The 17,392-nt window shown below is 43.4% G+C and overlaps 1 protein-coding gene across 4 annotated transcripts in view; it reads left to right on the top strand.

Moving 5' to 3' along the window:
* The first annotated feature begins 8,190 nt into the window (after nucleotides 1–8,190).
* The window catches only part of LOC308133120 (nuclear factor of activated T-cells, cytoplasmic 1-like), a 69,692-nt gene continuing 60,490 nt past the window's right edge, over nucleotides 8,191–17,392 (top strand). Inside the window, exons 1-4 of one of the 4 annotated variants that reach the window (XM_080500406.1) lie at nucleotides 10,336–10,562; nucleotides 10,865–11,025; nucleotides 11,541–12,645; nucleotides 14,383–14,542. In XM_080500406.1, coding sequence (XP_080356532.1) covers nucleotides 11,588–12,645; nucleotides 14,383–14,542 — 1,218 coding nt within the window. In that variant the 5' untranslated portion in view covers nucleotides 10,336–10,562; nucleotides 10,865–11,025; nucleotides 11,541–11,587. Of the gene's footprint in view, nucleotides 8,372–10,335; nucleotides 10,583–10,864; nucleotides 11,026–11,540; nucleotides 12,646–14,382; nucleotides 14,543–17,392 lie in introns of those variants that run through there. The other 3 variants (XM_080500403.1, XM_080500404.1, XM_080500405.1) reach the window with 3 other exon arrangements.

Raw genomic sequence — 17,392 nt, 5'->3', positions numbered from 1 at the left:
ATTTATTCCCATGAAACCTTCCCAACTTTGAAGTTTCCTGGAATTTAGTAACCCTGCTGATCTTTTAATACAAAAACAAACAACAGCATCAACTCATGGCCCTGCATGCTAACTACATAGTTTTCAGCATTTCTGCAGTCTCCGTGGAAATGGACCTTGATTTCAAAAGGTTGCTGTTTAAATGTGAACATTCTCTGAAACAAAAACTCAAAAATGCATTTTCATTGTCATGTGAACTGTGCCTGAGTCGCATCCATGTAAAAGAAATCCATCTTGAAGAGGAAAAAATTAATTTAATTTGAATGGGTATATTGTATTAGTCACATTTATTTTTCCATATTCTATAACTACATACGAGTAATACAGCGACATCGAGTGGTGTCGATTCTAAATACCAGTATTTTTTGATATTTAACTGGCTTCTTAAAACGTGTACTTCCAGAAAGTACACATTTTCTTCCTCTTGATCATATTAAGAACGGGTCTCTCCCCAGGCCAAAAACCATTTCATCGCAATGTGGATCTGAATGGAGCTCACAGGAGAGCAGAAGCTGCTGGATGAAGACCCAACTGATAAACTGACAGCTTATTTTTTTCATTTCTCAGACTTTCAAGGTTTTTGTTTAACATTTGCGAGAACGATGAGACTGTTTTGCAAAAATTAAAAACAAAAAAGAGCATTTTTGAACATCGGAACACTTTTGCAAGGTGACACAAGTGAGGAAACTGCAGCCCTCCGCCAGCGATTTGACATATTTTGTCAACTTCTCCGCAAATTCCATTTCAAATTTGGGTGTCTCAGAAACATGTGTAAGAAAAATCAGCTTTTCTGCAATGTTTATACAGTTCATCTTTTCCTGGTTTGACTTGCGGAACACGCGGCTGTAAGTGGGTAATAATACCTTTAAGTGGTGCATTTATCTCACTTATATCAAAGGAAGAGTGCTTCCAGAAAGATCTCAATAAAAAAAGAAAAAGAAGAAAAGAGCAGCATGTAAACACTGACAAGGCGGCTGCATGACACAGCTCCTTCCTGATTTTCTAAGGACACACCGAACTTAGTCAATGGCCGTGTGACAATGACAGCCGCTCACTTCTCCGGCGTGCGGGCCAGACTCGTACGCGACTTCCCATTCAGAAGAGGAATCTCGGAGAAAAAAAGACCCAGTAGCTAAACATACAGCGGCGTCCAGACATGCCTAAGATAGCTCCGAGCAGTTCTCCATTGTGAGCACACAAGTATGCACCTCCTGTGTACTAACAAAAGCAAGAAAAAAAAAAAAGGAGAAGTGGGGAAGTGAGTGTGCCAGAGGATGCAGCCATTCACAACTCGCCTTCATTAGCCGCAGACTTCTTCATTTAGCAGCATCGCCACGCTGCACTGAAAGAAAGAAAGAAAGAAAAATCAAAAGCGGTGACCAGTAAACCACGTCTGTAGCCGCGGTGCTGCCACTTCTGCTGTGAGCAGTAGACTTGTATCAACACAAATGAGTGATTACCACTAATAAAAAAAAAAAAACCCTGCCTGATTTCAAGTCATGGCTCATAGAAAAACGTAGAAACTAGATAATAACAGTGTCGGGATCCGAAGATGCCAGTGTGCACATTTCCAGCGGATATGTCAAACATGAATTATACGTTGTAAAAAAAGAGCAGATTAAGTGTGCAGCTTTGAAAACGAGAACTTGGCTTTGCAGCCCTGGTTATTTATTTATTTATTTGTGTGTTTTGCACAGATTCACCCTGCACTTCTTCTCTGGGCGTACACGTCCTGTTAGTGCTCGTGTCCACATTAATATCTGCCTCAAGCGGGAGCTTTTTCTTTTTTTTCCCCCTCTCTCTCTCTCTCTCTCGCTCTCTCTCTCTCTCTCTCTCTCTCTCTCTCTCTCTCTCTCTCTCTCTCTCTCTCTCTCTCTCTCTCTCTCTCTCTCTCTCTCTCTCTCTCTCTCTCTCTCTCTCTCTCTCTCTCTCTCTCTCTCTCTCTCTCTCTCTCTCTCTCTCTCTCTCTCTCTCTCTCTCTCTCTCTCTCTCTTCCTCCCCTAATGGTAGCATTCCTGATGTCTAGACAAACAAATATGACAGCATTAAGCCCAGAGCTTGGAAAGCCAAAGATATGATTATTTATACCTGTCAAGATCAGGTCCATCTTTTACGTGTAAATCTTTTACGCAGCGTTCTAAGAAATGTCGTCCGATCATGCCAAGCTGTGGCCTCAACTGGGAGCCAAACCGCTGGTAGTAAATATTACAGAAGCTGGCGGTAAGCACAGCACTCATGCTACAAAAGCCACACTTGTCATTTATGATATCATCAACTGGTGCTGGCAAAGATTTCCACCTCCTTTTTTTTTTCATTGTTTTTTTTTTTAGAGGTGATGCACCGCACCAAAACAACATACCAACGACATAAAGTAGTAGAAACCCCAAGGAAAACTGGAGCGAGGCTGATCTAGATGATGTGGTGTTAGCGTGTATCCCAACTGCCCCCACCATCTCATGACAGGGAGCGAGAAAATGAGCGGGGAATAAAAACATTTTTTTTTTTTTTTTTTTTTACAAAGGACAAAGCAGCAAACACAACAGGCGACGGCTCAATTTGTGCAAATGTGAAAGCAGCGTGTTTCTGTTTACAAGGACATGAGAAATGATCATTTTTCGAGGCGCGGCGCTCGAGCCGCTCGTAAATCCTCCTCGCGGGATGCAGCGCGTCGCTAATGCTCTCCGCAGACATGCGGTGGCCGTTCGCTTGCGTGCCGTGTCACGGGGGCCAGATGTAGTAACGCCGTAAATTACAACCTCCTTCTTTCTTTCCACAAGAAGATGTGGAAGCAGAGACTTCAGAACAACCTGTTTCCAACCGACGGCTCCAGTCCCCGCTCCAGATATCCAATACAGGAGAGAGAACGAACGTTCCCACTTTCAAGACCACGAGTCCAATTCCAACGGGGGAGAAAAACATGTTGCGCTGTTGTAATAGACGCATTCATCTTCCCTCCTCTTATTCCACATAAATACGTAAAAACAATGTTTTGACTAGTTTGACAAACCCTATTTTTCAGACTATTAGTTGCTAGTGAGTGCATATGAAGGCCCTACTACACAGAAAATAATAATTTGTTGAGTTAACGTAATTGAGTCAAGCCTATTCAAATTAAGTAGATTGAGTCCCTTTGAACCCGAACATGTATTTGAATGAACCATTTAGCAAAGAGGAACTCAATATTGTCATGTTAATCAAACATATTTCTGATACAGTATGCAGATTGAACTTAGTTGATTTTGTTTGGACACAATGTTTTTGAGTGAAAATGGAAAACAGTCATTACGTTTTCGGTGTCCATGTACACAACAATGGTGCATGCAGTCACTGAAAATGCAACGTATTGAAAATGGCTCTCAAGGTGGGACTTTTTGAAAATGCTCCTATTCCATCTGTGTGGAAATAGAGGAAAACACAACTTTTTGTAAACACCTTGACTCCATGTAAGCAGAGAAAATTTTACTTTTTTTAAAATGGTTACAGCTCTGTAAAGGAAGTGGCTTGGGGGTTATAACACTATAGCTACTAATTGGCTCAAAGGAATCTTCTGACACCTCAGTGAAACTTTTAATCAATTGTCTAATTTGCACAAAAGAAGAATATAATGCAGAATTACAAGAAATAAAACCTGACTGTGCAGGAGAGGGCAGAAGCAGATCAAAAACACAACTGTCGTGAAAATAAAATTTTTAAAAAGAACAATGATTAGACAAAATTACCTAAGAAGTTAATAAAACATTCACCTATACCACGCACCATACAGTATCTATTATGAATCAAACACACATTTAACCCTCTCTTGTCTATGAAAGTTGAATTAGTTATGACTTTACTCGTTGGATTGTGTGTTTTATTATTAATGCCAGTATTTTCTGCCATCATAAAATGTTCCAACTGCAGTCTGTGATATTCCATCAATTTGTGCAACTCTGATCAAAACCACTTCCTCTTTTCAACCTTATTTAATTCATAATGAAGTACAATTTTTTCGTAGATTGCCTATATGAGACTGTACAATAAAAAAAGTGTAAAATGTTTTTGGTTATATTAATGTGTTTTCAAACAAATAACACAAAAGAAAAAAATCTGTTGCATATGTATAGAAACTAAGGATAGGAAGACAATGGGGAAAAAAAATTCTCGTGTGGGAAAGAGAAGGAAAACGTTGAAACGTTTTCATCCTTCCACCTTTTTAGCGCCTGACTAACGTCATCCCACAACTATCATTAAATATATGGATTAAATACACACTATATAACTCTATACTATGCCACTATACGTGTTAATGTGTTGGAAAAAGTGATCATTTTATGCCCCATGCTTTAAAAGCAGTGAAAACAGACCCGAGAGAACAATTCAAAGAGCGTAAAACAGTTAAACAAAACATAACATAGTGAACATATTGAGGAAAATGTGAACACCATAAACTTTAATATAAGGCTCTAAGTGTAGGTGTGATCATTTTTAATTAAAAGAAATACAGATTCACTTTTAGTTTCAGGGTAAACTTTTGCTATGAAGACAAATTGTATTATGACAGAGAGATTATGAAGCTGCGTTTAACCCTTTGATCTCACCCAGGATCTGTCTTGTAACGAGAACTGATCTGTGACATGTGGAAATAAGACACAGCAGTTCAATCACAGGTAATATTCAGAAGCGTGTAACGCATTTGGATCATGGGCTTCTGACTACTGTCAAAAACACACAGTAACACTGAAGAAATGCTCCATCCTGAAAGGTTTCTTGGAAAAAGCTCATTGCTCTCATTACTCATTTTGGACACTTCTCGGGTCATGAAGTCTTTTTTTTTTTTTTAGTATTATGCAGTTTGCTCATGTCATGTTTTTCTGTTTATCACAAACTGAGCACTCACTGGTACCACAATGTTTTCTCTTTGTTGTTGACTTTCCCTCACTCTGTTTATACGCCTTTAATACCGAGTCATCGTCTGTAAAAGCTGAAAGACGTAAGGAGCCAAATCTGAAAATTTAAGGAGTAGATGGTCCAGATATCATCAAAGTCAGACTGCATTGGTTCTTAGTTACTTATGGTCTCTGCATTAGAGTAAACATTAGCGTCAGTGTAGCTCAAATTAAAGCCATGCTTGACAAATTTGTTCGGTTGTAGCATGGAGAGGCAACATTTCAAAACTTGGCGAGTCTTTTTACGTCTGGTCTCAAAGAGAAACGTGGATTTGAAGTTATTTCTCCTATAAAGCGCAGGACGTGGCGCTATAGGGTTTTCTTTGGCGTGCGCCACTGTAGTCTCAGCAAGTATGTTTTTTTTTTTTTTGAACATAAGAATCTGGACTCGTGCAGTTAAAATGGCCCGGATGCAAAGAAGAGTCAAAAAACCTCTGAGATGATCCCGACATCAGAACCAGGTTGAGTTCAGAATCATTACACCATCAGGTTTTCAGATCAAACATCTGCTTTGAAATGATTTATCGGCTGCTTAATGACCTGACGCTGTCGCTGTAGGCGGCCCGAGGTTCCCTGACAATTGCTGACAGGCTGTAGCTAAAGCTACTGCACTCGCTATCACAGGATCCATCAAGATAAGCCGTCGGACTGCCACCGAGCCGCGTGCCCCACCGCAGGGTTTTAAAGCTCCCTGGGCCCCGTCCCGCTGACAGTGCCAACCAGTTGTGTGCGGCTACTTTTCTGTCTTTTTTTTTTTTTTTTTTTTTTCCTACCGCTGGTTTGTATCATAATTCATCTCCCAAAGTATGTGATTGTGCTTTTTCATCTTTGAGCTCGCACATGCACCCGGGCCAAGCCGCAGCTGACGCCAGAGAGCTACTGTAGGCAAAGAAAACACAGCATACTATTACTTTCTCCCTGTGCAGTTGTGCCCCCCCCCCTCCTTAAAAAAAAAAAAAAAAGCCCGTCTGTTTCTGATTATGTACGATCATCCTCAAGCTTGCCAGCTACGTTTCAGACTCTCAGGAGACTCTTTTTTTTTTTGCAAAACCTGGACTCCATTCAAAAGAAATTACAACGTAGCTTGTCGAAGCTGTTGTTAATTGCGCTCGTGAAGCTCGCAGCACTTCTGTTGTAAGGGGTTTCTTCTATTTGTCATCATTACTCCAACACTATTCGTAGCCCGCCATTAAGGGAGAGGCTATTTTTAAGTGCTCCGCACGTGCCAAAAGACATGCACTCAACAGATTGACTCATTAGAATCTCCCTCTCTCTTTGAAAAGCATTGTAAAAGCACCTATCGTTACCATTCAGGCCTTGGTTCACCAGTGTCCGCTTTCGCCCTCCATTATATTGGTAGCTGCTAAAGTGTTTCTAATAATTAATGACATTGGCACTGAAATGATGGGTGGAATTTAGATGCTCAACAGCGTTGGCAATGCGAAGTTGCTTTATGTGAGAGCGTGGCTCCTCAGTGCGTCGACACAAGTCTATCACGCGCTATGTATTTTTATTTTGATAAATGGTAATTGGAGTGTAATCAAGGAATGGTGTTTAAAGTATAAACTCTGACCCGGCCACAGATTCATTAGGGACCGACTCCATGCGAAAGAATGGAAAACAGATATGACGATCACTGAGTGTTTGTGCTGTCAGTGGTTCGGGGACTGATGGTTATTTTGGGCGAAACTGCGAAACCCTATTTCCCCTCCCAAAAAAACACAAGGAAAACCAATTGAGATCTGACATTTGATAGCTTTTGAGTTTTGATTTTAATCATGGGGATGGGGAGAATGTTTGAATAATGTTGATGAGCATATAATGACACGACTGCCAATGTCAACAAGGAAAGTCATTAAAGGGGTATCGGTAAAAGTACTGCAATATGATGCTTTTGGAGTTCCTGTAGGACACCTCTCCAACCAAAGCCAACACTCATACCTTTTTTTCCATGGGGAAATCAAGTCTTTTTACCTCAGGAAATCTATTAAAAAAAGGCTTTGCTGACGGTCCAAAAAGGAGAGATTAAAGTTGGGAATACTGTCTATACATCATTAATAGCGGTGCAGTGGATGACACAACAGGCTGAATGAGGTCCTTCAGTTTGAGTCCAGGATTCTTCTCTGTGTGTTTGACTTTCCAAAAATGTCATTTCATTCCAAAGAGTGGCATTTCACTGATATTATGTGCAATATTTTGTTTTCCTGTTAAGAAAAACAAGGCACTGGAGGTATTTGACAGTGGAGTAGTTGTGATCTTCATATCGGCTAATTCAATATATTTTTTGCATATATATGACCTATTTTACACATTTCTACAGCCATACTCAGTCACTGATGTACTGTGCATAATCAATATGTTTCAAAGTAGTCTTTTTCCGGATAAGGTACATTGTATATTTTGCTTCTTGATTCTGTACAAAGCATGTTGTATATTTTTGCTTCCTTTCTGTATAAGCATATATTTTGCTTCGTTTTTTGTTGTTGTTTTTGTTTTTAATTTCTGCTTCTCCAACAAATTAATTTCCCCATTGTGGGATGGATAAAGTACAATCTAATCGAAATGAAAGAATAAAGAGTTGCATTCGAGTTTTTTTGTAATAGAAAATATGAGAATTTACTACTTTTTAGCATTGACTTCACTCTAAAATGTGATTTGTTGTTCTTGCTGATTCTCCACGCCCCCCCCCCCCCCCCCTTACGCACACACACTAACACACGCACAGCTCCTCCGCTGGGATCCCAGGGTGAAAGACATCATCAGGCGGTCCAGGAGGTTTGCAAGGAGCCGCGTCATCCGCCTGGATGGGCGGTGCGCCGGCGGGAGGACAGGACGGAGGGTGTTTTCCAGGTTTAAAAGCGCCAGAGCCGGCCCCTCAGACAAAACCGCTCCGCGTCACCGACCTGGGGAGGCTCTCTTTAAAAAAAACAAAAAAAAAAACCTCCTGGTTGGAAGAGAGAGCCGAGCTCACCTCAGTCACGGTTCCCCCACCTCCTCCTCCTCCTCCTTCTCCTCCTCCTCCTCCTCCTCCTCATCTTCTTCCACCTTCTCAGCAGCCGTATACCTGCGCCACTCTCTCGTACCGCTTCCTCCTGTCTCCACCGGTGCGCACGGGCCACCGCGCGCTATAATACGCCTCGAAAATCCCGCTCCTCTCCAAAAGTGCCGGCGAATGATGCTTCTGTTTAACGTTGCATGAAGTCAGTCAGCTTTTCTTTTTTTTTTTCTTTTTCGGGTGGCGTGACACTTTAATCCGTGAGCCGGAGAAAGTTGCGCCTTCGCTTGTTGAATGCAGGATTTCTACAGCCGGTGCGCTCATTCCAAGTTCAGCTTTGGAGCTGCAGCCAAGGAGCGGACACTCCAGCTTCTCGACTCTCTCAACGCCGATATGAAGTCTGCAGAAGAAGGTAAGCTATAACAGTATTTGTTTTGTTTTGTTTGTTTGTTTTGTTTTTTCTGAATTGCTGCTGGTTTGAGATGAGCTGACACCTGATGGCACCGCTGCTGCAAATTGATTGGGAGCTCGTGCACCAACTGTCAAAGTCAGGGTCAACAGAACGCGTGACGTTTTCAGTTAAAAAGAGCCGCCAGGTTAAGTGCACAGTAATATAACCTCCAGCCGTAGTCTGGGATTAACATTTTAAACATTTATTTAAAATCACAACATTAAATGTTAGGCTTTTTTTTAAATTGTCTTTTTGTGTTTTTATTTCTCGTATCCATGCGAGATGGTGGGAATTGCATGTTTATTAATCGTAAATAATATGAGCAACTTTCCCCCCAATATGTGCAATAAATGAATCCGCTAATACAGTGAAAATTGACTTTTTGTGACCCATTTGCATCTGCACCATTAGGTGTCCCCAGATTTCTATGCAGGTGCTTCTCGTCACACAGTGACGAAAGCTGGTGAAGTTTCCCTGCTGCAGCTGTCTGCACACTATACCTGCTAATCGATCATGTCACTTTAAACTCTTAAAATAAGAGTGTTTTGGCTCCCAACGCAATGGAGAGGTCAGAGATCAACTGGGGAGCAGTGTTTCAGGGATGCACTGTAGCGAGATTCATTTTGCAGGGAAATTATTCACAAGAAAATCCTTCTTTCTCCAGTTATTCAGTGTTTATGTTGGGAAAATTTAATTTAGTTCCCCAGAAGTCAGCATTTGCGCATCTTGTCTTAACTCCCAGTGCTGATGTCACTTTCTTTTAATTTTTGTGTGGGTGGGGGTGGGGTGGAGGGGGGGGGGGCTTTTGAGAATTACATTTTGTCTTTGAGGTTTGAGAGGGACGGGTGCAGGCGGTGATATTATTCATTTCAGCCCGTCAGTACTAAGCCTTAAATTGGTAACAGACTGTGTGTGTGTGTGTGTGTGTGTGTGTGTGTGTGTGTGTGTGTGTGTGTGTGTGTGTGTGTGTGTGTGTGTGTGTGTGTGTGTGTGTGTGTGTGTGTGTGTGTGTGTGTGTGTGAGGGACACAGGGAGGGCTGTGATCTGTGCGTCCAGGGATCCCGGGTAGCTTGCTTGACAAGGAGACGTGCTCAACCACACACAGATTCAGCAGTATGCCAAAAGCTGCTTTTACTGCCACACACACACACACACACACACACACACACACACACACACACACACACACACACACACACACACACACACACACACACACACACACACACACACACACACACACACACACACACACACACACACTTCTATTGGTGTTTTGCCATCACCCATAGTCAGCCATGTGTGATAAGTGGCCCCGGGGTTCTTAGTTCCAGAGGCTGCAGATGACTTCTGTGGGCGACCACCTATCTCCCTCTGAGGTCCCGTCAGTCTGCGCCCTGCCTAGACCACAATCCCTGTGGATCAACCCCAGCCGTCCTTTAGTCACGCTGGTTTGCTTGTGGGGAGCAAATGTTTTTTGATCATGATAGCATAATTGAGCGAAATTGGTGGGGAGGACAGAAAGAGCACACTGTAATCTTTGTGATAGCCAGTGTTTTCAAATTAACTGCTTACGTCGCACTTTGAACACTCTGCAAACAATTGGGAGAGTGACTCACTTTGGTTTAGCTTTTTTTTTTTTTTTTTCTTTTTATTCACTTCATGGGGCAAATTCTCATCTGGTATAAATTGTGTTATCTCAGGAAGATTTGAAGCGTATGACCCTGAAAAAAAAACCAGTTTGTGAATCTTGGGTTTCACAAAAGTGAAAGTGTGTGTGTTTGAGTGGGTGTTTGAAGAAATGTGTCGCATAACAGTGCACTGATCTGTTACGCACGTTCAGGAGGGTTAAAAAAAAAAAAAAAAAAAAGGAGGGGGAAAAAAAAAGAACAGCTGCTGCAACTTTGAGCAAAGTCAGTGAGGCCTGAAGTTAGGAGGTGTGTCACAACGGGTGGAGTGGGCAGGAGATTATCATCAGCTCCAAAACAGGAGAAAAGCATCAGAGAGGACTGAGGTAGAGGCAGACCGAGGTTTACTCTGCAGCAGTGTGAACTGACTGGGACAGACATGAGCTTCCAACATGAAGAGCAGGAGTTTGATTTTGGCTACATGTTCGAGCACAGCCAGGGCGTCCAGGAAGAAGTGAAGAGAGGTGCGTACTGAGGGGCAGTGGTGAGCATCACCTGAATGAGTGTGTTACTCTGTGAGGTACTTTAAAAAAAAAAAAAAAAAGATTGATGTTGAGAATTTTTTCCATTTTTATTGTTTCTCAAATATTTAAAAGAATAAAAGTGACTTAACATCTACTTGTGACAAGTTCATACTGGCTTAATAAATGTATCTGCTGCACAACCACATAATCACCTCTAAATATAGACTCATAAACTAATTTTACCTTGCCTACCCACATATTGTACGATGTGTGACAGATTCGTCATTTCATGTGATCCTCAGCGTTGTGGTTGACAAATATAGCATGCTGCATCAAGGGGATTGCCCTTCGCTGGGTTTCAGACTCAAAGCTCCGTTACCACTTCAACCCTCGTTGGCCGAACTGTTGACGCGGCAACCAGCTGCTGCCAGCTCACCCTGCCAAGCCGTCCCGACTTGAGTCTGTACGTTGCCACACTTGCCCGTCTTGTTTGTTTTCCCTCACGCGTCAGTGTGTGTGCGTACAAACGTGCGCATCTGTGTGTAATGCTGCAGCAAACTCTCCTTGACTTAATCACAAGCTCAGAGCGATGTGAGAGTGCTGTCAGTTTTCCACAGGGGAGGGCCTAATTCACTCAGTGAGTGATGCAATCAATCAAATAAAGCATCCATCAGCGCTGCTGGAGGAATTCCTGTAGAGTACATATGACAGCAGGGCGTGCCGAACACAGCCCGGGATGAACTGATCAAACAAACGGCGAGGCTGTGCAACTTGCAAGTACACAACAACTACTGTTTAGGAAGAGTGTTAAGCTTCTCCAGATGTTCACCGAGCTGGGAAGGTTGTCACTTTCAGCAAAAACCTACTGACAGGGTTTAAAGGTATTATTGTGATAATAAAAAGTGTTTGTCAGAACAGTGTTTTAATTCTCGTCACTTTTTATGATTCTTTATTTTTAACATTATGCTTCTTTTTCAGATGCATACGGCTACACACCAAACGTGAGTCTGTCCCTTCCTCTTGGAATGGGCAACCCCTGTCTGGCCACACAGTACCACACCTTGCAGTCAAGCCCTGTCATCTCGGTCTCCTCTTGCCATCAGACAAGCTACGGCTTCCAAAATGACAACCACACCGCATCTGGTTATTACCTCCCGCACGGTTTGAGACCCAACGGGGCCCCAGCTCTGGAGAGCCCGCGCATCGAGATCACGGCTTACAGCCAGTACCCAGAGGACGAGGTCGAAGAGAGCAGCAGCACCGAGGACCACATCATCAAACGGGGCGTCAACTCCATCGTCACGCTCACGCTGCCCAACGCAGACGGCTACCGTGATCCCAGCTGCCTTAGCCCCGCGAGCAGCATCTCCTCGCGCAGCTGCAACTCCGAAGCCTCCTCCTACGAGTCCGGCTTTTACAACTACGACAACTCCCCGCAGAACTCCCCCTGGCAGTCGCCCTGCGTTTCTCCCCGAGGGTCGTCCTCACTTCTGTCATGCCCACACGCCAGTGGCCCGGCAGGCTCTCCTCGCCACTCGCCGTCCACCTCCCCTCAGATAGGAGCCATGGCAGAGGAAGCCTGGCCAGCGCAGCCTCGTGGCTCCAGGCCGAACTCCCCGTCCTGCAGCGGAGGCAACGCGGGAGGCAGTTGCGCTGGTGGCAGCATGGGGAAGAGAAAGTACAGTTTAAACGGCACTTCCTACCGTCAGACGTCGCCCAACCAGTCGCCAGCCCCCTCTCCACATGGCTCCCCCAGGGTCAGCGTCACAGACGAGAACTGGCTTGCTACCACCAACCAGTACACCAACTCCGCCATTGTGGCCGCCATCAACGCCCTGACCACAGACGGGGTGGTCGACATGGGGGAAGGAATCCCAATCAAGACCAGGAAGACCATGCTGGACCACTCAGCCTCCATGGGTCTGAAGATGGAGCCTGGTGGAGAGGAGCTGCGTCCAGACGGAGAGCTGTGCCATGAGGACTACCCATCCCGAATGGCCCTCAAGAAGGAGAACTACTGTGGAGGGTTCCTGGATGTGCCCCAGCATCCCTACTCCTGGTCCAAACCCAAGCCTTACCTCAGGTAGTGTATGAAATCTTTAGCTTGTATACTGTATCACTGGACGGAACACATTTACTCAAAAATTATATTGAGAAAGCAGACATTATTTGTTTGTTTTTGTTTTTTGTTTCTACATTTAGATTAATTAATTTATTTATTCATTTTGAGGACACAATTGTTTTAGTTTTTAATCTTCAAAGGCCTTATCAATTGGCAAATTTCCAAAACTTGCACGCGTTTGACTTCCAAATGCGCTCCCTTTGAAGATCAGAACTATTTCATAAATCATATTTCACAGTCAGGAATTGCCCGACTTGTGTGTGTGTGTGTGTGTGTGTGTGTGTGTGTGTGTGTGTGTGTGTGTGTGTGTGTGTGTGTGTGTGTGTGCCATTGTTGCTATCACAACCCCCGCACAAACTCCCAAATACATTCAGTCATACAATATCAATGGTTTCTCTCCTTGAAGCAAGGTAACGTTTTTTTTTTAACATTTGTCACGTTTCCATTGTGGCATTTCCTCCCCAATCCAATAGCGGCCTTTCCTGTCGGAAATCAAGTGTTTGATTAAGATAGTGAGCAGCAGGAAGTAACGGTGACAGGCCGGACTGAAGGGGAAACAGTCTGCGAGTTAATCAGCCGGCTGGTAACGCTGGTCCGCCACGCCGTCAACCCATCTCTCTCCTTGTGTAGCTCATGTGATGTCATGCACCGACTGGGTAGATAAAGCCCTGCGGGGGGGAAATCAGTTCATTTTGGGTCAACAAACAGCCCAGTTAGTTCCACAGAGATGCCAGAGATTGGTTTCAGTCGAGCCACCCTCCAGGTCAGTGCTCCACGTTTGCCAGGCATCCGGCACTGAGAAATATTGTCTTGCACGTGTTTGTTTTGGTTTAGATATCTCTATGGTGTTCACATGGGAAGCTCTGACTCTCCATCTGGAGAACAATGATGTTGAAGGAGGGCCAGCTGTAGCTCTGTGAAAGAGATATCATCCTCTGAGCTAGGACGTGCTGCTGAGCTTCTACTCTTATTGTACAACTCCATTGTCTTTGGTAAAAATGTGACCATTTCAGAGTTTTGCGCTTCTGATTGTCAGTATGTGTGAGATTTGTTTGTGTGGCCTAGATATGTCTTCCTTCCCACTGTCACTTTCTTAACTCTTGTCCCTCTTTCCACCTGTCACACTATAATGCAAAACAGTCTGCTCTCTAACCAGGGCACATTCGTCTTTCATTTATTTTTCATTAAAAAAAAAAGGGCCACTAATTATTGCCACGGCCCAGGGAATTATGCACATCAGGGAATGACTTCAATTGATTAGATTATAGACCATGATGAAATGGGAAAGGATCAAGCCAGTTGGATTATAGCAAAATGTCCCAAATTTGAGGTTAATGTAAAGCGAGCTTGAAGCATTTGGATTCAGACTTCCCCCAGTGTAGGAACCCGCAGATCCCTGGAAAAAAGACGCAACGCCATAGTCCTCCTTGGGCAAATCAGTCCATAATGGAGAAAGCAGAAAGTGCATTTAGAAAAAAAATCCATGTGTTCTTGTGGTTTTATTCCAAGTAAACTGGAAATGTCTTTCAGAAAGGACTAACCACACGTTCAACGTCGAGTAGAGAAAGTCCAAAAACCCCATCTGCATGAATAATAATTTACTATTGTTTTGTTTTTTTGTGGGTTTTTTTCTCAAAGCATAGCTTCGTTAAAATTTCTACTTCACATAAATGCAATCACTGTGCCATGTTCCCGCAGCCCCTCTCTGCCAGCGCTCGACTGGCAGCTTCCATCCTGCTCTGGGCCGTACAACCTCCAGATCGAGGTGCAGCCAAAGTCCCACCACAGGGCCCATTATGAGACCGAGGGCAGTCGAGGAGCCGTGAAGGCGCTGTCCGGAGGACACCCTGTTGTGCAGGTACGTCACTGACGCTGCTGTCAAGCATGCAAACCAGATCTGTACGACAGAGTGGGCACTTTTATCCCACTGAAGACAAGGCTGGCTTTGTGTGGTTCAGACCATGCAACGACTTACAGCCATTACATCATTAAGTGGTAACGAGTGCACGCTGATCAACGGCAGGCCTTCAAGCCAAAAACAAGCCACTGTCATTGACGTTTGGCTGATGTTGACTTTAGGACAGCGTTTAGTCACAGTGTCGTCAGAGCAGCCATGACGTTTCTTTAATCAGCCTAAACTTTGATGTCCTTTTAGTCTTTTTGTCAGAATTGGATGGTTGAAAAATGAGTTATAAGCAGTCGCTTGTGAAATCATGGTAAAACAGGCAATTGAGAAAGATAAACAACGTGTCTTGTATCAAAACAAAGAAATTGAATTAAACTTTTTTTTTTAAGAAATGTGCAAAAATACACACAAATATGTGTTTTCATTGGCTGATCCATTTGAACATGACACCATTGGAGCAGCCAATGAAAACAATATCTTCTAATGTTAAAGATTAGTAAGTCAAGCAATCATCCAAAATGGTGTCCATGGTGTGGTTTATACGTGTGTGACGGGAGTATGATTAAAGTAAATTTAGTTTCATTATTTTGTCCAGTTAGCCAGTGAGATAGCATCGATGGTGAAGACAAGTTCAAGGGGGAAAAATACTGGGAAAATACGTAAATCCACACAGCAAATGGATTTTCATTCACACGACTTAATACTGAATGTACTAACAGATCCAATCAGTCTGTCTATAACTGGGGTGTCAAACATAAAGGGTTCAATCTGGCCAAACCACCAAGGAAATTGTGAAAATGTAAAAGAAAAAATTGAGTAAAATATAAACAAAAAAGCTACATTTCTTAAGATTAGAGGACACAACGCAACACTGAGACCTGAGCTGAGATATGTGCGATGCTACTGTTAAAGATTGCAAACTAGCATTAGCCTCAAAGGTCAGGGTGAGTTTGTAAAAACACCCATAATGCAACAGCTACAGGAGAGGTTTTTCATACATTTCCCAGTAGTTTGGACCAGAAGAGTTCATTAAAATTGGCTCGATATTGAGATTGTAGTAATTTTTCTTGTTGTAATTATTTTGTGAAAATATAGACATTTTAATCATATATACGCTGCACGACAACAAAGAAAATCTTCAAAGTTTAAATGTAAATGTTGTTAAGGCATTATTTTACTGGTCGGGCCCACTCTAGATAAAATTGGGCTGTATGTGGCCTCTGAACTAAAAAGTGTTTGACACCTCTGGTCTATAAAGTTCCCATCCACTACATTACTGTGCAGTTGTGCAGAATTTAAACTTTGAAGATTTCAGTCGTTGCTCGTGTTATAAATGCTCTCTGAAGCTGAGAGTCAATCCTCTGCTGTGAAAAGGTTGCTCTGACCAGCGGCAGCGCACGCTGACTCGATTAGTATAGAGGAGGACCATCGCCTCCCTCTATTGTACTTGGCCAACACTTAAAGAACACACGTCAGTCTCACCAGCAGCAGCATGGCACAGAGCTCCTTTCTCTGCAACACTGTTCTCACTCTGTGCCGACGTCTCGGTTTACCCAAGGTGGGGAGTTCGTGGTGTGTGCGTGTCCTTAATGTTGAGAGTGACTTTGCCCTTCGTGCATGTGGTGCACATCAAAAAGTACACCAAAGAATGAATAGTGCAGGGGTGTCAAACAGATTTTAACTCAGGTGCCATGGTAGGTTTTTGCGTGCCGGTTTTGGACCACGGCCCGTATGTTTGATGCCCCTGGAATAATGCAATCTATTAAAGACAGGTTTCATGCATCCGTAGAAAACATTTTCACTTTGATCAGCCCAGTGTAAAAGTTGGTGGTCCACTCTGTCACCTATATAGAATTTGAAGCTGGAGTTTGAAGCGCTGCTGTTGTTTTGTAAATAGATGTTGTCAGTGTAGCCCGGCGTTCTTCAATGTCAAACCGACGTGGCGTTACAAACTGGCCTGACAGCCTTCGGGTTTTCTCTGTAAACACAGGTAATTACCCCCTCCCCTTCGTTTCAGACCTTTGTACATCAACATGTGGGCAAATCAGCCTTACACACACACACACATACACACACACACACACACACACACACACCCCCAGTTACAGTACAAGGTTGGCCAGACTCAACCTGCCAGCTGACACAGCTGTGGCAGGTGAGGCTGCTTTTGATTTAGGTGACACGGCGTTCCGACTCTTTCCCCGGGAGCCGGAGTAAGTCGCACACGAGTGAGGCCTCCCGCCTGTGTCCAGGTTTACATTTGCAATTTCATTATTTCACGCTTCGCGGGCACCAATTTAACAGAGATTTTTTTTTACGAGGATATTTACAAGTCCTCCTGCGTGCAACAATCAATTATGAGTAAGTTGTAGCCACGGAGAAAATAAGATGACAGCTGCTCGCATACCTCACATTCTACACTTATGGCTTGTCGAGGAGTGATTTATACCTCTGATATTTATTGCATGAGCAGTCAATTTGGCTGTCTTGAGGGTTTTATTATAACAGTGGAGACCTCTGGCAGCATGGAAGTTGGCAGAAAAGATAAATCTATAAGGATTAGGCAATCATGTGTACAGACTGGAGTGTAAGATATAGAAGAAAATTTCAGGTGTCCTCAGGGACTGTTTATTTTTCTCTAGCTATTTTGGACCCTCTCCAAAACCAGACTTTTAAAAGTCTTTGTCACCCTCTCCGTCTTTGTTGTGTTGTTGTAATCTAAGAGAATAGGGCACGCTGCAGTCCCCAGTGCTCTGTGGTAATGAGTGGCAGGCACAGGATGAGTGAGGTGCATTCAAGGAG

This window comes from Blennius ocellaris (genome assembly GCF_963422515.1).
Source record: "Blennius ocellaris genome assembly, chromosome: 8".
NCBI lineage: Eukaryota > Metazoa > Chordata > Actinopteri > Blenniiformes > Blenniidae > Blennius > Blennius ocellaris.
Note: the sequence above shows the minus strand (reverse complement) of the source record. Positions and strands in the feature narration are given on the sequence as shown.